The 19,934-nt window shown below is 40.6% G+C and overlaps 1 protein-coding gene across 1 annotated transcript in view; it reads left to right on the top strand.

The window, feature by feature from the left end:
- The window catches only part of LOC116833057 (sodium/hydrogen exchanger 9B2), a 28,173-nt gene extending 9,984 nt beyond the window's left edge, over nt 1-18,189 (top strand). The window contains exons 5-12 of the mRNA XM_032794273.2: nt 1,258-1,400; nt 2,734-2,861; nt 3,563-3,738; nt 6,648-6,754; nt 8,036-8,185; nt 9,259-9,367; nt 10,115-10,251; nt 13,089-18,189. Coding sequence (XP_032650164.1) covers nt 1,258-1,400; nt 2,734-2,861; nt 3,563-3,738; nt 6,648-6,754; nt 8,036-8,185; nt 9,259-9,367; nt 10,115-10,251; nt 13,089-13,328 — 1,190 coding nt within the window. The 3' untranslated portion in view covers nt 13,329-18,189. The remainder of the gene's footprint in view (nt 1-1,257; nt 1,401-2,733; nt 2,862-3,562; nt 3,739-6,647; nt 6,755-8,035; nt 8,186-9,258; nt 9,368-10,114; nt 10,252-13,088) is intronic.
- The last annotated feature ends 1,745 nt before the right edge of the window (nt 18,190-19,934 follow it).

Here is a 19,934-nt window from a genome sequence, read left to right on the forward strand (position 1 = left end):
ATGCATCTCCAACACTGTAAGATGTCTTGTGTAGCCGCTCTATGCCAAGGGGAGAGAGCTCTCTCATCAACATAATTAAACCAGCCCCAATGAGCAGCAGAAGCTTCCTTTTGTCTGTTTATAAAAAAAAAATGCCTCTTTTAAAAGACATAAAGCTACCTGCGTTCATGGTAGGCTGTGTAATCTAGAATGGGCTACACTTGGATGGCAGGTCTTAATTCTGATGTCTGTCACCAGTACCATGTGTGCTCAGTGGGTTTGCTTGTTTAAGAAAAACAGGGTTTTAAATCAGGCTTCATTAGTTTCTTCCTGCTGACCATCTGATTGTTTTGTGTATCTCATTTCTTAATTTCAATCTTCTGCATGACTTTAGATTTCTTTGCTTTTATTAATCCTATTTCTCAGCACATGATTGCAGGACATAAGATACGGTTATAAGACTCGCACTGACAGGGCGGCAGTATGATCCACTGGATAGGGCACTGGACTGAGAATCAGGAGATGTGGCTTCTAATCCTGGGCTGCGCTGTGGAATGGACCATGAGCAGCTGGTTGTGGAGTTTCTACATTTTCATTTAGTGATGTTGACCAAATTGAGTTACTTAACAATCAAATGAATTACAGCACAACAAAAATCTTTAGTGAAAATAGGGCCTATATGTTTGTACAGCACCTGGTACACTGGGGCTCATTGTTGGTAGCAGTTTATAGGCACTGCAGTAATGCAGGTAATAACAGCAAGGCCTAGATGAGGCTCACCGCTAATCAGTGGATCTGCTAATTCCCTTGGAAAGTAGAAAAATTTTTTGCAAGAGCCATCAAATTACATAGCTATGACCACCTCAGAGAGAACTTCTTAAATTTATGTGCTGACTAAAATTTCACTCAGTTTACTGTCGATGACAAATTTACATTTAATATAAGACATATCAGCCAACATGTCACCAATAGCACTATATCCACCACCTGTTTGGAATGGGTCAGTTAAACCACATCATTTCCAATAACTTTACCTTTTACTTTCCTACTCAGTTTCTTCTTTGCTTTCTGTCTTCTGATATTTCAATTTTAATCTCTCAGCTTATAGAGTAACATCTGTCAAGTACATCACTAATTCTTAAGAGTTCCTGTCCCAGCAAAGCAGATCCTAATTTTCTCACTGAAGTTTTCCTCAAAAGATTATGATCTCACTCTAGATGTTACTGAAATACAATAACAACAGCTCAGTCAAGAAATACTTGCTTGCTTTCTTTTTAGGGATGTTGCTTGCAGGTTTTCTCATCCGAAATACCCCATTCATCAGTGACATAGTCCAGATAAATCCAAACTGGTCTGCAGCACTGAGAAATATTGCCCTTTCCGTTATCTTGGTCCGAGCTGGGCTTGGCCTTGATCCAAAGGTACAGTATCTAATGTTTCTGATGTAAAAACATACAAACAAACAAGCCACTAACAGTATCAAAATATTTGATCAGCTGTTTGCTTGAAATGAATACAATATCGAATTATTAAATCTCATAAGTTTTGCATTTTATAGCCTTGTTTCTATTGGAAGTTGTTTAAAATACAATCCAATATTGATCTTATATTAGTGAAGGTTAAGAATATCTGTATACTATCAGCTGGATACATAGGATTGGTGAGCATTCCATTTTGTGATTTTTTTTCCCACTAAATAAATAAATAAAATTATTTCTGTTTTGTGAGCTGGACATCTCAGTTAAATGCACTTTATCTTGATTTGCCAAGTTGAGTAAATCGTTCCATTTGTTTAGTAAGTTTTCCTATAAAGTCTATTGTACTGCTAAGAGATCATTCAAAGGGAGAAAAAGGTAAAATAAACAATGCAATGCAGGGAACCAGGACACCGAAGAAAAGAGAATCTCCTTTATGATAAGAGACTCTGATGAAAGAAAACCCTACAAGTAATATTTTTTTATTGTTTTATGTGAGAATATTCTTGTAAAGAAGAGTCCAACTGCCCTAGGTGAAAAGACAGCTGACATCAGTCCTGATAAATAATAGCTCCCATGATATTTCTATGATCTCTTCTCCAGCCACTACGAAACTTGATATCTCCAGCGCTAATAAAAGAGAGGGGAAAAGAAGGGTGGCTCCTGCCTAGTTTACAACTTGACCAGCTAAAATCAAGCTATAAGATGTTACCCTGTTCCTACACTTGAATGGAAGTAGAGGGTATGTCAGGCGTAACTAGCACATGTTAGCTAAGCCTACCTAAACTCAGATACTTTTCCTAGTCAAGGAAAAGGCTGGATAGGAAGTGTCCATCACGACATGACATGAGATTTTTCTTGAGGATACTCACTTATATTAAGTCCCAGAAAATCTCAGGTTGCAACATTTCTATTATTACTCCCTAAAATGTCTGTTTTCCAATGTAGCGTCCTATTCTTTATCAAGACATTCAAGAGGGTTTTTAAACATTGTGTTCGGGCACATCATTACACACAGTTGGGCGGTCAAGTTCAGTATTTGAGTTCTTTTCCCTCTGTGATGTGGTCATTTTCAGACCAAAGCAGACCAGACTGGGACTAGATGAAAGATGGGCTCAACGCACTAAATGCACTAAGCCCTAGCTTTTACAGTAGACGGTACTGTGTGATGCCATGTCACTGGGACGTCAGTAATAAACCAGAACAGATCTTTAGCTGCGTTTCTCTTTATGAAATTGGAGGGTTATGTTGTTAATGTGTAAATATGTTTCTGTTGCAGGCTCTGAAGAAGTTAAAGGCGGTCTGTTTAAGGCTTTCTTTCGGGCCCTGCCTCACTGAGACATGCGCAGCTGCTATTCTTGCCCACTTTCTGATGCATTTGCCATGGGAATGGGGATTTATATTAGGGTAATTTACTCTGTTTTCTCCTCTGTAAAAATTCAAAATGGCTTAATTCTAGCTGGTGCTGCCTATCTCCCTGCTAGGGATCTTCCCTTGAACTAAAGAATGCAACAGCTCGTCCAGTGCCTCATTCGTGCACTTCCAGGCAGAAGACATGGTTCAGTACTAGTTGCCTGTGTGTCTGGCAGTGGTGAAATGCCATGAAAGCTAGGCCATGCCCTGTGGCTGGTTTGAAGGGGAGATGTTCATAGGCAAGGAAGGGAATGTAGCCTCACTGCACGAGAATGGCAGGAATGCTGGTTGTGATGTGGGTCCTTGAGAGTGAGGAGTTAGCATAAACAAAAGAACAATGGGGTGATTGAATCCTGGGGGCTTTGTCTGAAATGCAGAGGGCTTTTAGGAGCAAAAAGAAATGCTCTTGCAGGTGTCCTGTTAGGATGTGGAAATACTGGAGTTCAGCATTTCCCTTAAAGAGCCACCTATTGTGTAGCCATTCCATTAAAATCAAAAGATAGAATCTGATACGTCCTCTACTCTTTGGGGGGATGGGGAGTATATTCATCTTGTTCCATCAAGCCCCTTATTTTGGGCACGTGACAAAAGTGAGCTGTAGGTTTACACAGATGTGTAGTTAAAAGGGCCATGGTGGATTTTCCAGTTGATTATTGTATTTTTAAGAAGGGAAGAATGAAATTCTGTGTGTTTAGTTTTGTTCTAGGTGCTGTCTCTCCTGCCGTGGTGGTTCCCTCTATGCTGATCTTGCAAGCAGGCGGGTATGGTGTTGAAAAGGGTGTCCCGACCTTGCTAATGGCTGCTGGCAGCATTGATGACATTCTGGCCATCACCGGCTTCAACACATGCTTGGGCATGGCCTTCTCTTCAGGTACACTACCTAATCCATAAATGGCAGCATCTAGGGAAAATACGAAAATATGATAAGGAACCTGTAGTCTGTTGTGGTCAATTAGTGATAAATCTATAGGGGCTTGGTTTATATATTGGAGACTCAGATAATAATTATGTGTGAAATTACCCATGTGCAGAGCAAGTGGCTGATGCTAATCGGATATGCAGTAAAGCATATTAGAATGTTCTGGGACCTGGGAGACCTGAGTTCTGTTCCAAGCTCCTCCACTGACTCACTATGTGACCTTCAAAGTTATTAAGACTCTCTGTCTCCATAATTTTTATTCATTTATTATTCTGAACAAGTAGGTGTGACATTTTCCTTCACTCTTGCTGCCCATGTAAAGTTAGAGAGTTATCTGGGTGGATCATCTTCTTCTTCCCAGATATTAGACAAACTGATATTTACGAAAAAAGTCAAATCTGTGTTTTTAAAAAAATCAAATAACTGATTTTCACTAAAACAAATATTGGTGGGGAAATGTCTTAGTTAATTAAAACAATAGAAAACTTCCCAGATATTATTGCAAACTTTGTGCCCTGAAAGCCTCTCTCTGACTGTCTCAAGGGAAGAGTTTCTGAGTGGTGTGTTGGAAGTGAATAGCTCTTATTGCTGTCACTGAGAATTGTCACTAATTTGCTGCACACTATGTTAAATTTCCTACCGCCTGCCATCATTTGCAGCTACTGAATGTTGATGATAGGGTAAGGATCGCCTATATGGCCATTTCATCCCTATAAGGATTGTGTACGTTTCCCTCGCTCCCTGTTGCTCATCCCATGAGAAATCCTGTTAACCAGGCCACTGTCATAAACCAGGTTGTCTCTTAAGGTTTATCTTCACTAGAAAATAAGGCAAAGTTAGAGCACAAACCTGAAGTCATGTTTTAGGGCTATGAATTAGGGGTGGGATTTTCCAAGCACTCAGCATTAGCCTAATTCCCCTCCAATCAAAGTCAGTGGTCAAACTCTCACTTCAATGGGTGCAGAGTTAAGTTAGCACTAAGTGCTTCTGATTAATCCAATGTAGGTGCTTTGTATGCTGAATTTATTTTTGAATGCATCTGTAAGTGGCAGCCTGTTTAAGTGGCAACAAAAGTAGGGACTTGTTCATGTGAGGAGGGATAGCAGTGGAGGGGAAATGTTGGCCAACATTGAGGACTGGTCTACACTACAGAGTTAGGTCGATGTAAGTAGCTTACATCCACCTAACTATGGAAGTGCCTACACTTAGATTTTGCTCCCGCTGACGTAAGTGTCACACACGCCAACTTAATAACTCCACCTTCATGAGTGACATAGATTCGAGGTATAGGTTGATATAGTGGCCGTGTAGACACTGTATCAGAGGGGTAGCCGTGTTAATCTGAATCTGTAAAAGCAGCAGAAAATCCTGTGGCACCTTATAGACTAACAGAAGTTTTGGATCATGAGCTTTCGTGGGTGAATACCCACTTTGTCAGATGAAGTACATTCATGATGTACATGTATCAGAGGGGTATCCGTGTTAGTCTGAATCTGTAAAAGCAGCAGAGAATCCTGTGGCACCTTATAGACTAACAGACGTTTTGGAGCATGAGCTTTCGTGGGTGAATACCCACTTCGTCAGATGAAGTACATTCATGATGTACATTCATCTGACGAAGTGGGTATTCACCCACGAATGCTCATGATCCAAAACGTCTGTTAGTCTATAAGGTGCCACAGGATTCTCTGCTGCTCGTGTAGACACTGTATTACTTAGGTCAACTTACTGGCTTTCAGGAGCCGTCTCACAATGCCACTGAAAGTACAATTGATGCAGGCACTCCTGGTGAGGGCGTGCACCACCGACAGAAGGAGCAAAGTGTAGAGGCGCACATGTGATGTAATTACTGTGGCGGCCATATGCTGACATAAGTTAAGTTGACTTAATTTTCTAGTTTAGACGTGGCCTAAAAAGAGATACTGTGTCATCTATATTTGTAGCTAGAAATCAACAAATGGCTGATCTGGTGAAAGTGTTTGCAAATTAAATATTTTAGTAATTTTGTATTTCGCAAAGTAACTAAACTTTCTTAGGGCGTGCATGTGACTCCCGTACTGTGTAAGCGAAATTCTTCCAAGCCTAAAAAACCCCTACAAGGTGAAGAAGTCTCTAAATCTTCCCATATGAACTCAGAGCTCCAGATACCATCCCATCATGGGGAAGGGTTTGCAGCCACACATAGGAGGCGGAATATGTCACATAGAAATAATATAGTATCCAAGGATTTATGGGAACATCATGTCAGATTGTAAGGACCTTGCATGTCAGTGCTGCTCCTCCTCTGTGCCTTCCTCTGACAGCACTGCTCACTCAAAAGCCATGCTGTCAATGATTCTCTCCATTCAGACTGCACATTAATCTCTTTCTTAGAAAGCAGAAGGGAAAATCAATACTGTCGCGAGCACTGTTAATTTCTACACTGATATCCACCTACAGGCCTGAGGGAGGCCTCCCATGTACATCTCCTGCTCCTCAGCTCTGCCCCTTCCTTCAGGTTGAACTACCCCCACAGAAAAAACTAAAGTCTCAGTCATACTTTATGCAGATGAATATCTGCAATCTTGCTGAGAGAGCATGTGGTTCAGCATACTTTCATTCCCATCCATAGCATCTGGGCCCTTGAATTCTTGTTCCTTTCCTTGCCTCGTGCAGAAGAGCAGAAGCTCTCACCATGTAGTATAAAACTACATTATCATGAATCGGGGGGCTACACTAATCCCCTTATTTCTTGTCCAACTTTTGGGTTGCTTCTTTCTGTATTTTCTCTTGCAGAAGGGATGGTGACTAGTGGGTGATATAAGAAGGGTTGTGCGTTAGTACTTACGTCTAAGCCCTTTTCTCTTACTGTTCACAAACAGGTTCCACGCTTTACAATATCCTCCGAGGGGTCCTGGAGGTTGCAGTTGGCATAGTAGCTGGTGGGCTTCTAGGAGTTTTTATTCAATATTTTCCAAGTAATGATCAGGTAAAAAAAGCCCAAGAACTTTTCTGAAAATATACCACCTAAGGTATCTTGCTAAGAGTAGAGATGGTTAGCAGGAGAACTAGACAATCCATTTCCTAACTCAGAATGGATGTGGATATGACTTTATAGAGAATAGTGTGTGTCTAGCACTAATGGTTGTGAATCCTGTGAAGTTTTATTATTTTTTAAGATGGATTACTTGTTTGCTGTTATGGTAAAGATGTGTGATTTCATAATGCTCCAATGTGCTGGGAGTTTAGACCCTTAGCCCCCAATCCTACTCCCTCTGAAGTCACTGGGAGTTTTCATGCTCAGCGGGAACAGAATCTGGCCCTGATTTTAGCCAATAATGTGAACATCAATTAGATTGATGTACTTCCCATATGTGCATGAGAACATTCCTTTTTATGTGAGTTGCCTGCTGAACTAAGAGAAAAGTGACAATGATAGTGCTGAGTTTCGTGGGTTTAACTGGTTTGTTATGCTGTTAATAATATTTTAACGTTCAAGAGTATTCTGTATTTGTTGTCTTCAATAAAAATTAAGATTACATTATTTTAAATCACATAAGGCCTCTGTAGTTGGCTCTAAGATTAAGTGGACAGAAATTTGTTTACAGTTTGCATAATGCCTTTGGACTAGAGCAGTGGTTCCCAACCTTTTCATCTGGCAGGCGCCAGACGAAGGACCGTGGTGGCGATCGAGCATCTGGATGACGTCGCTTGTCGACAGCAAGTGGTGTCATTGGCGGCATTTTGGTGAATGCTTGACCTGGATTAGAGGAATATGAGATTATAAAATATCCCAAAAGATATTGGGTAACATCCTTGCCCCATTGAAGTCAATGGCAAAATGCTCAATGACTCGACTAGGGCCAGGATTTCATCCTTTGTCTCTTGATTATCAACATGAAGAACACATTACAGAAACAACCAGATGATTAAATGGTCCTAACTCAATGGTTGCCATTAAGTAAGGTTGTTTGTGTAGAACTTCATCTTTAGAATTCCTATGGTACAAAAGCCCTTTGCGCACACAATGATTTCTGATGGATAGAACAAAGGAAATACTGAACATCTGAAATTAAAGTTCCATAGGAATAGAAGTAAAAAAGAAAATAAACAAACAAAACGTCCTCATAGCTGACGTCATTCCTGGAAGCTCTGGTTCTTCCATCTTGGTGCAGTTTCTTCTTGATGTTTTAATTAATCTAAGTAAGCTTTTTTTCAAATTTTTTAAAAATAAAAATGTACTTTTGTTTATTCCTTTCCCTGGTTCTAGGCATCTCTTGTATGGAAGAGAGCATACTTTGTGTTGGGCCTGTCCATGTTTGCTGTTTTTGGCAGCCTGTACTTTGGTTTCCCAGGATCAGGAGGACTCTGCACACTGGTCTTGGCCTTCATTGCAGGCATGGGGTGGTCAAATGAAAAGGTAAATGTTTAGATACTCATGCCTCATAGCCAGCTGAAGTCACTTTAAATACACAGGGTCAGATTGTGATCTTGGATATCTGGAGGGTGTTGACCAGAATCTCTTAAGGGCAGAAGTATAAGCTATAAAGGCAATAAGGCAATTCCCATCCTCATGTGAGGGAAGCTAGAATCAACTTATCAGTGTGTGGTGGATATATTTCTTAGAGTGCTTCCCTTTATTTTGATCATTTAAAAAGAGTTTTAGTTAATAAAGTATTTCTGCAGATTCATGCCTAACAAACGTAGTTGCTTTTGCCACTAGTCAATATGCATGGGATAGTAATGGAGAACACCTGTAGAACCCTTCAACTATAACTCTGCCAGTGTGTCCATTCAGGCATTCCAAAGACATTAGGTGTAAACACTGATCTGCCTTAATAGTGATCCCATCTGGCAGTTTTTATCTTCAGCATCTCAGGGATATGTAGTTTGAAAGTGATTGTATATATGTGCATGTAAGTTTAGATGCAGTTATACACACAGAGAAAATCTCGCTGAGACACAAGATCTTCTCTGCTGTGTTGAAGAAATAAGTCTCTGGAAATGTAAACATATTAGGAAACGGGGACTTGGTATTTCTTCCTGCAGATGCACAATATCCTGCTAATGGTACAATATGTACTGTCGTGAGTGAAACATCAAATTCCTTTCCAATACAAAGTCTTTTCCCTGTTCTTTTAGCTTCAGAACCCTTCTTTGTGTAAGAAAGCACATGGCAAAGGGCTGAGTAGTACAAACACACTTTCTCTCCCTCCGTTTAATAAAAGGAAGGTAATTGCTATGAATTATGACTTGTACAGGCATAGTGCAGTATTGCTTCACCAAAATAATTTTGCCTTAAAATCATAATGGGCAACCCCATTGCATCACTTTTTTCTCTTTTTTTAAAATATGAATTTTGCACTATAATGCAGACAGAAATGGACACAGAACAATCTCTGTCAGTCTCATTTTATTTTGTGATGAAATCAAATGTTGAGGCCACAAGGTCTAATTTTTGTAACTTGACAAATTGCACCCCTTTCCTTACAGGTGGCTGTGGAAGAAATTGTTGCAGTTGCATGGAACATCTTTCAACCCTTTCTCTTTGGTTTAATTGGAGCAGAAATATCTGTTTTGTCTCTCAGGCCTGAAACTGTCGGTAAGACTACTTAGAAGACGAATACTGTAGTTTTGACTAGAGTTTTTGGTAGCTAGCCTACCAAAAGAATCACTACAAAACCGCTTGTAGTGACTATTGGCCTAAAGGTTATGGCATAGCTATACAAGTTTGTTTCCTTTGTTTTACCTGCCCTAGACATAGTGCCGCAAATGCTCTTGTGAGCATCTTACCTATATAGCAGGTAGGGTTTGCTGGTGGTGGGTTGTAGATAGGAATTGAGCATCTCCTCAAGTTCTGAATAAAGTCTGAGTTTTCCAATCAATACTGCAGAGTTAATTCTAAGCAAAGTACTACATAATGGGGCAATCTGAAGCTCCTTATCCCAGCAAAACACTTGACTTCCATAGGAGTTTTGCCTGAGTGAGGAGCGCTAGACTGAGACCAGTATGCTGAAAACATCATTTGCACAAATTCACAGTCGCATCGCAAGTGGTTTTAAGTGACAATGGCACTATCAAGATAATGTCTTGCATTATCTGCTGCATTGGTCCTTGTTGTCTGAAGTATATCGTCCATATCTCAAGACACCACATTATTACTGATTCACTAAACTAGCATTATAAAATACCTCCAAACACATGGTATTGGGTTATTTCTAATAGTCTGTACCTCGTTTTTCTAATTTTAAAAAAATTGACGCAAAAATGTTCTTAATCGGCAATTTTAAATTTTGTTTTCTTCAAATATGCCTGCCGTTTCAAGAAGTTGTTTTTCTCTCTGCTCTAGGGCTTTGCATTGCCACACTAGGTATTGCCTTAATAGTACGAATCATTGCCACATTCCTGATGGTGTCTTTTGCTGGCTTTAACTTCAAGGAGAAAATATTTGTCTCATTGGCATGGATCCCCAAAGCCACTGTCCAGGTACAGTATGGCAAGAGGGGGAATGACAGGACCATAGAAGACACCGTTGCTGATTCTCCTCTTACACCAGTTTTATACCAGTCTGAATTCACTGACCTTAGTAGAATTATTAATGATTTATCCAGGTATAAGTGAGAGAAGGGTTAGGATCATTAACTGATCTGTGTGGGACTTTGAAATAATGAATTCTGGATTTCCAGATTGAAATGGGCAGGGGAATTGCAGCACAACACTTGGGTGCATGCTGCTGTTCACGCCTCTGTGGTCCAAGCTCCAGGGCAGTGTGGGCATAGCTTAAGTTTCCTCTCTGGTGTCCTGTAGGGAATCTAAGTTAGAACTCTGCTTGTGCCTTCCTTCCCAGGCTGGCCACAGAGGTTTCAGTCTCTCGACATACTGTCAGAGACAGAACACCACTTTCTTGTCAATAGGACAGAGGACACTATTTGGCTCAGAAATTCCACTTGTGTTCTTCAGCTTCATTTTGGAGAGGCAGCATGAGCAAATGGTTAGAACTGGGGACTACTGGCAGTCAAGCTTTGCCACGGTCTTACTCTGTGACCTTGGGCAAATCACTAAACCTCTCTGGGCCTCACTTTCACCATCTGTAAAATACTTATCAGCATCACATGGATAGTGGGCAAAACCTAAGAAGGGTAAATATTTCCTGCAAGATGCCATAACTCCCATTGAAATCAATTGAGGGTCCTCAGGTCCTGCTGAAGTCTTGCATCTTGTGATGTTCTGCAAAATCAAGTTCAGTTGGAGACTATCCTCATTAAGCGTTTTCAGGCCTATCAAAGGAATAGCTAAATAGGAGGTTATTTATTATTTGCATTTTGTGTTTGGAAAGTGCTTATGTGATCCTCAACAGCAGGCACCTATATAAGTATAACACAGTAAATAAAAGTACATTTCAGTTTAGACATAACAGCAAGGGCTTTTTGCTACTTGAAAGTTCAAGTGCATGGACTTATGGTAGCTGTTATATGTCTTTGTAAAATGAGCATGAGCAGCCCTATTATCCATTGGGGAATCTCATGTAGGAGCAGAGGGGGTTATTTTAACTTGATATTTGACACTTGTGTGACCACAGCTGGTCCTTTATAAACAAAAATGAATAAACAGAACAGCAAAAAAAAAAAATATATTGGCAAACTAGGTAGGTGGACGTTTAAAAAAAGAAATGATTACAGCGCCTAGAGGTCCCCTCTGACAATCTAGGAGGTGGCGAGAGATGACAAAGTAAGGTGAATGGTTGTTCCGGGGGTTGTTTGAAACCTTTCTGTCTCCTTCATCCTCTAGGCATTTTCTGTGTCTTTCGTTCTGCCACCCTATAGTTGGTTTCCTAGTTGAACAGAGACACATGGTACCTCAGCAGTCAGGACTAGATTCCTCTGAGTTAGGGAGACCAGACGGGACAGTCCCGATATTTAGGTGTTTGTCCTGCATTCTGACTGATCTTTGGTCGGGACGCAATTTGTCCCGATATTTCATTCCACCAGCAGCATTTGCCTTTTTTTTTTTTTTCGCCTCGCTGCTCCGCCAGCAGCGCTCAGCTTTTCTTTTTTTTCCTCCACTGGCGGACCCGCCCCCACGTGTCCTGATATTTTCTCCCTCTCATCTGGTCACCCTACTCTGAGTGCTGCTTTTCCAACCCTCACTTTCCTTCATCTGCCCTTTAAAAGTGAAAGTACATAGTGACAGCATTTGAGCAGAAGAAAAGCTAGGCTAAATATGCCTCTGGCCCTGAACTTGGACTTCACTGTAGCTTTCTAGGCAGCCAGGAAGCAAACTATCAAACAAGGGAATGCACCTCTCCGTCCATCCCCTCCCAGAGAGGTTTGGTTGTCATGAGGAAGGTCTGACCATCTACAAAGCCTACTGTGGATGGTAAAACAAACTGTTTTACATCAGTGGCCCTAGGCTGAAAAGCATATAACTTTAAAAATCATGTGTGTCAAATACCAGTTTGGACCAAAAAAATATCAGGAGCCTCAATTTCAGTTCAAGTCTATTAGGCCTGTCTTGCATAATGTGGTTAATTAGTTGGGGCTCAAGTGTTTTCCAGGTGCTTTGCGCAGGGGCTGTACCTGTTTAAAACCTACTCTGTGACAATCCACCATTGAAGTGGGCAGCTGTGATCCTCAGGAGATGCCATGGCTGACAGTCTCCAGGTGAAGCTTCCAGGGGCTGAGGGCAAAGCTGTCTCCTTGGAAGGCCCTGGCCTCTGGGAACTGCAATCCCCAGAGATGAGACAAGCCTGAGTTTTGTACCTTTTAAGGCCTATTCCAAGATTCATGGCTGAAAATCTCAAAAATTACTAGTGATTTTGGGTGCCCAAGTTAAAGTACAAATCAGGCCCCTTAAAAGGGTTGAACTGGGCATCAAAAATGGTAGCACCCAAAAGTCACAAGTCATTTTTGAAAATGTAGGCTTAATTAGGCCTTCCCTCATAATGGAGGAACATGGCAGCTCAGCAGTGTTTCTCATGGAAGACTATCACCAAGGGCAAACCCACTTGAAAAGGCAGCTTAAAGTGGAACAAAGAATAAAGGTCATTCTTAGACAAATATGACGTAACCCTTAACCTTGTATATGGTTCTTAAATCTTATGGTGTTGGGAGTGTTAGAAAAGTAAATAGATGACAGGCATTTTGGGTAAGAAGCATATATCCCCTGGCCACGAGAATGTATGCAGGCTAACAACGGAATGGACGTACGCACATGCACCCACACACGACTCCAAGTGTAGGATTAGACCCTTCATTTACATCATTAAATGCAAATGGTTGTTCCGTTTCATTGTTTTCTTTAACAAAGTTTTTCTTTCTCTGTAGGCGGCTATAGGTTCCCTTGCCTTAGATACAGCCAGAGGGCAGCAGGATGAACAACTGGAAAAGTATGGAATGGATGTTCTGACAGTGGCATTCTTGGCAATCCTGATCACAGCTCCAATTGGAGCGCTGGTTATAGGCCTGGCAGGGCCCAGACTTCTGCAGAAGGCTCAGATAAGCAGTGGTGAAGAGGAAGAAGGTGTTGAAGGAGGAGGAGAAGCAGAGATCCCTGGGCCCGCATAGGAAAGAAACAGTGGATAGTATATTAGTCTCACAGCTGCTGCTACTAGTTACTTAGTAAACACAATGTCTGTATTGTTCATAAGGAAACTGAAATAGGTAACAATCAATTACCGGTCCTAAAACAGCAGCCCCCATGTTTTGCAAAATATTTTTAACTGTTGATAGAGCCTTATGAGGAAAGATGAAAAGAAATAAATGTACAGTATGCAGGCTGCCTAGATGACGACTGATGGGATAGGATAATGGTCTATGGTTAGTTGATGAGCGTGGGTGTAAACACCACGGAAGAAGAAGTGTTCGGAGTGTATAACTGGAAGAAATGAGATGAAATTTGAACAGAAGAAAATTTCAAGTGAACATCAGGAATAACTTTCTCATGTTGAGATTAGAGATTGGGGAATAGGAGGTAAGACCCCCATCCTTGGAGCCACTTAAAGTTAAACAGGAACATGCATCTGACAGCTGGTGGACAGTGTATGGAACAGTCCTGCACCCAAGATTGTGATTCTCAACCTTGTCCCATCTGGGACCCCAAAACCTGTGTTTTCATGCTGTGATCCACTCAAGTCTCTTGCAGTCCTTTGTAGTTGCAGAGGATTGTGTGATTCAGTCATAGCAAGAAACTACAGGAGGGTTTGGGTGGTAAGTGGGTGCACTGGTGATTGGGGTATTGCTTGTGGGAGTTGCTTGCTGGAAGGCTGTTTGGAGCTGGTGGGGGAATGGTTAGGGGGTTGACTGGAGGGGTTGTTTACAGTTGGGATGGCTACGACTAGAGATGTTTCATTTTCTGCTCCCTCCTGCACACACACAACTCACTCCTGGGACACTTCAGCGAACCTGGCCAGAGAGGTGGCTCAGCAGGGGAGGGTCCCTAGGGGATGGAGCAGCCCCACACTCCCTAGGTTCAGGACCCAGGTGGAAGATGGGGGTTGAAGAGGGTGCTAAGCCCCTGCCCGGGGTGGGGGTGTGTGTGTGATGTGAACAGGCTGGAAATTGCTTCCCCCACACCACTCCAGAGCTTAGCTGAGAAGTGGAAAGACTTCTCTGTGCCAGTTCTGTGCAGGGCTTTGGCACATGCAGGGTTTGGCTCCTCCTGGCCAGCACCCTGAGCTGGAGGGTTTTGGGCTTCCCATGACTGCCATGGCTATTGCCATGGAAAGAAAGAAAGAGAGTGACCTAGAGAAACATTGCATGGAACAATAGAGAGAGGAGCCAGATCCATCAGCGTGGCACTTGGAAGCCTGAACAGACCAGCACAAGACCAAAATGAATGGTGGAAACTGGTGGATGCCCTGCACACCTGAGGATAAAGGAGAAGAAAGGAATATTTGAATGCTTCTCTCCCTCCCACACAGTTTTTACAAGTGAGGTATATACTTATCAAGGTTAGTTAGCATGGAGTGGTACGGATCTTTCTAGAAAGGTAGGTTCCATGTGGATTGGAAGTGCAGTAATACCTGGAAATGTACATTTTAATTGATTCTCCTTCAGAAATATCTAACCGAGGGAGCAAAAGGTTCAGACATGGGAGTTTTTTCTTAATACAAACACTAGTCGTCTTACTGTTGCATCAGTCTTTCCCACATGTTCATTACAATCTAATTCAGATCTGATTTCCAAAATAACCTGTTACAAATTGTATCTTCCCTCCCCACCTCTCAAGTTGGAAGCAAGCCTCCAACAACCAGTCCTTTCTAATCAAGGTCAAAATCTGCTCCTTCCATTGGACCAGCCTTAAGCCCTCAGTCAGATGTGTGGTATAGCCTGCTGCAGTGAAAAAGCACCTGATGTTCTGTTCTCAGTGCCCCTTTTCCAGCAGAATCTTGGAGTGGCAGACAAGCTAGCTCTCTGGGGAGCTGCTCCCCTTCTCCAATCAGAGGTATGGAGTCATTAAAAACATCTTTCAGGAAGAGAGCATCCTATATTATTTTTTGATTGAGGAGGGAGCACTGCATTTGAACTCCATACTGGTGTTCAGCTGTCTGCTTTTACTAACAATGCTGAATTGGTTTTATAGTACTGCACACGCTTGATGTACCCAGGGACTTTGGGCTCCCCTTAATATTGGTAGGGGGTTAATCAATTTTATGTCCAGCACTTACATTCTTAACACTAAGTTTAAAAAGGAAAACAAATATTTTCTTAAAAAAAAAAAAGATATTGTGCAATTCTGAAACGGCATTGTGTGTGTATCATACATACATACAAACATAACAAAAAAACTTCAGTAAAATCCTCTTAAGATTGATAGAGTGCTCATATATGCAACCATAAAAAAGGCAGAAAATGTTGTCAAATTTTCATTTAAACTATGTAGTCTACAGTTTCAATTCACCTTCTCCATATTACCTCGTAACAATTTTGTCTTCTGTTCTGCACAAAATGTATGACCTTTAACTCCGACCACATTTGAAATGATTAGAAATTGATGTTTTCTAACTATTTGGAATTATGAATTGGTGCTGTGATTTTTAGTAGATGGGTATGCTGTGGATTTGTAGTTGATGTCTCCGTTTGTGTTTGTTACTGGAGGGACTGGACTGTTTTTTAAATAGCAGTAGTTTTAATAATTGTTTATTACATTTGGAAGTTGTTTGTAGATATATTATTTAGCGATGAAATGAGGAAATGTGGTGCTTTTTCCAGTAGTTCATGTCTGTGCTCAGAGTTAAGGATGTATGTCTTACATGGAAGTGGAGAGAGAAAAATCAACTTAATATATTATTTTAAAAGATATGTAGGAAATAGAATTGTTCTTACTCAGAGCAATGGTTACTGTGCCAAATTTGGAGCGTAAATTTAATTAAGAAATAGTCGTTTAGCTTTAAGTGCAAATCTTAACGCAACTATGGAGTCACTAATGAAGTTTCTAATATGCACACATCACCTATGTGGAAATGTCTATGTGATAAACTGCAGAGCCATCTGATAAATTGCATTTATCTCCTGCACCTTTGACATATCTCACTGTACTTTCTTAATTTATCAATCTCCAGGGGGACCCACTTCCAACCTTCTGAATATCTGAGCAGCTACATTCAGCCCCAATATTGTCTATTTTAAAAAAATAAAATAAAAATAAACTGCCAGCTAAATGTTTCCTCTTCCTTCCTTCCCTTCCTCCTCCTCAAAGAAAAAAAAAAAATTTTCTAAACTAAACTGACCCATGATAGCTGTATTAAATCCCGGACCAGTGACAGATATAAAAATATCTAATGACTTTGCAAAACCAGAGTTTAAAATGTTGGCCGGGGTGGGAGGAGAGATTCCCTGCTTTCCAAAGGGGATATAACTTTTGTTTCTATTCTTAGTAAGATTTCAGGTATTGGAACTCAAAATCATGATTTTTTTTTTTAAATATGGTGAAAGGCTATTTAGGATATTTCTTTAGACAGTTGTTAATATAGGAATTATAATTTAACTTTTCCTCTTCTTTAGGACATGTCACAATCTAGATTGTTTAGCCATCTAACTGCTGCATCATTGAGGGCAACAAGGTGTTGCAGTCAGTCCACTTTCCAGTCTTCTGATTGTGCGCTCCTTCACCATGTGTCTGATCACCTGCACTGCTGCCCCGCACTCACTCTGTGAAGAGTGAGCTAAGCCAAATTTCCGAACTATTTCAGCCCCTTGGCCATTCTATTCAGCAGCCCATTAAGCCTAGTCCAGGATCAGCATCTGTGGCTGAAAACAGGCAGATGTTTGTTAGGGCTTTGGTCAGCATGCCTATCTCAGAGTTGCTGCCACTCTGCAAGGACATAGCTGTTGCCCTGATATGCTGTAGGTCATCTGAGATTGGCATTGGGCTGGCAGAAGTGGACATGAGTGTATAAACAGCTACTGCAAAACCATGTCACAAAGTCAATCATGGTGAGTTGTTGAGGGACATGTCTCTGCCTTCTTGTGGCATCCCCCAGGAGTAGTGTCAAGTGAAATGAAAGGAGATAAAAGGTGGAACATAGGCTCATGTTCTAAGCCTGCACTTTCCCTCTGAGTCCTGTATAGCTGGACTCGTGGTAACTAATGCCCCCATTCAGCAAAGCACTTAAGCACATAATTTTAGTATGTGCTTAAGTGCTTTGCTGAATAGAATTGACCTCAAGCATAGGCCTAAAACTAGGTTTTACCAACAAAGGGATTAATGAAATAATCCCAATAATAGTTTTAAAAATCCTTTCAATATTTCTACAATAGTTATAGTATGTCACGTTTACAGAGTACATAATGCTGTGATGTGGTATCAAGGTTTTATTGACAGTGCTGACATTATTTGCATAACTCACTCGTTGCTCTGCCACTCATAATGCAGGCAAGCTTAGGTCAATAAAGCCTTTTATGGCATACCATGCCATCTTGTGTTCCCTGCAATTAAAATAAAATTCAATGGAGTTTTATGAGGCAAACTTACTTTATGAAGGTGTAAAAGCATCGTATGTAGGTGATATTGTAGAAGCCAAATAAGAAAACGTCTAAACCTGACTTTGATAGTGTGGTGTGCTCTTGATATTCTGCAGTGGGGTTGATATGTGTTCAGGGCTACATTAGGACAGAATACAGGAAAACAGCAATCAGCTATGTGAACTGCTGGCATTTACAAAGCTCTGTAATTGTGGCAGTGATATCAATACAGGGAATTACTTGTCTTTTTTTTTCTGTCGGACTGATAGCTTTTGGTGGTGACTGATTTAAGATTATGAAGCATATAACTTATTAAAAACTTTATAAAAGTTTAACATTTTTACCAAAGCACAAGTCATTTTTATAACCTTTGTATTTTGTTTTTTAAAATATTTAAAGATATCGTGTACTATGCCACTACATTAAGGTTTAGAATTAAAAGCATTTTGCTAGTAATAACCAATTTTAATTTTACTATGAGGATTATTTGTTTTGTTTAGTCTATTTTAAGTCATCTAAGTTCAGTAGAAGAGAACGCAAACAATGTTCAAATATGACAACTGTAATAATGGACAGAGCTAACCACCTAATATTCTAGTAGGAAATTGGAAAGGTGGCTTTTCTTATCTTTGCAGTAAGGTGTCAGATTTGATCTATTATCTTTGATCCTCATCCTGCTCCCATTGACTTCTGGGGTCCAAGATCAGTTCCCCTGTGCATGGTAGACTTAAAGAAGTATATTTCATAATGCTTGTAGTTACTCATGCTAAAATAAGAGCGTCCCAGTCTCATGCTTGGGGAGGGAATCTGTTTGTCAAAGGGTCAAGAGGATTTTTCCTCCAACCGCCATCTGCCCAGAAACAGCATTTTAACTAGGTACTTTATGGTCTACATTGCCTGCAGCGGAAGAACCCAGTACTGGTCTCTGCAAGAGGAAGGATCAGGTACAGGAACAAATGGATCAGGGTGGATGGCATGGCAACACTAATGGTCCTAACTGATAAAATGTCTTGAAGTACGACAAAGCTGGAGCTGTAGAGCTCTAACTGCAACAAACTAAAAAGCACAAGGGGTGTAATGTGTAGTAGTGCTACTGTTGACCCCTTCAATACAGGCTTCCTGAGCTTGCTGATGTATTTGATACCATTGGTCTTCATGCTGCACTGGAGCATTTGTATTTCAACCTCCAGGTGGTGGTAGGTTGAAACAGAAAGCCCTCTCTTAACTGGATGTACTAATGTGAAATCATTCCTGGTTTGGGTTTTTCAACAGTGAAGCTTTCACACCAAAACTGTCTAAAGACTCTCTTCAAATATTGTGAACTTTATTTTAGATTTGTAGTTGTCTGGTTGGCTGTACATTTGCAGAACCAAAATGACATGTTTGCAAGTTCAGGAATACATGTATACTTTCAATTTGAAGGTCTCCTCTTTAACAAGCTTGATTCAAATCCCTCTGAAGCCTTCCCATTGATTGCAATGGGATTTGAACCAGAACTGCATGTGGTCCAGGTGCAATGCTCAGAATAAAGCTTTGTGCTGCTGGAAGGAGCCAAGAAGGGGCTTGTCAAATACTTCTGCCTTGCTTTGTTTTTAAAAAGAAAAAAATCAAGAAAAACAGTCCATACATGTTCAGGAGCCAGACTTCTAACTGGTTTAGATATTAAAGATACTTCAGCAACCTCAACTGACTGCCAGGAGACAAAAGTATTTTGTCATGTATTAAAGTTATTTTAATGTACAATTGCATTAAATACATGTTGTTTGCTACTGCTGTTCTCCTTCAGGTGAGCCTTTTGAGGGAAAACCCAACAGATTTTTGGCAAATAACTAGCTTTGTGCTTCTTGTACTCTACCTTAATCTTCATTACAAAGAGTGGATTGATGCATATGGTGTACTTCTCACAAATGCGTAAATCAAATTCCTTTTGAGTTTTGAGTTACTAGATAAAAGCTGGAAGTGCAAATGGACTTGTATAATTTAACCAGCCTCTTTTGATAGCTTGTGGATTTTAAGAGTGGAAAACACCATTTAAACAACACGAGCCATGAATTTCACCCAGTAATTCTTCCATCAAGCCCAATAACTTAGATGTCTCTCTAAAAGCTATAGACTAGTTCAAGCGCAATCTTGATTTAAAGATTTTAGTTCACATTATTTTATTACTTTTATATATTAATTCTCCACTATCGAGTCATTAGTAATTCT

The sequence above is a fragment of the Chelonoidis abingdonii genome, chromosome 5 (genome assembly GCF_003597395.2).
Source record: "Chelonoidis abingdonii isolate Lonesome George chromosome 5, CheloAbing_2.0, whole genome shotgun sequence".
In the NCBI taxonomy this organism is placed as follows: Eukaryota; Metazoa; Chordata; order Testudines; family Testudinidae; genus Chelonoidis; species Chelonoidis abingdonii.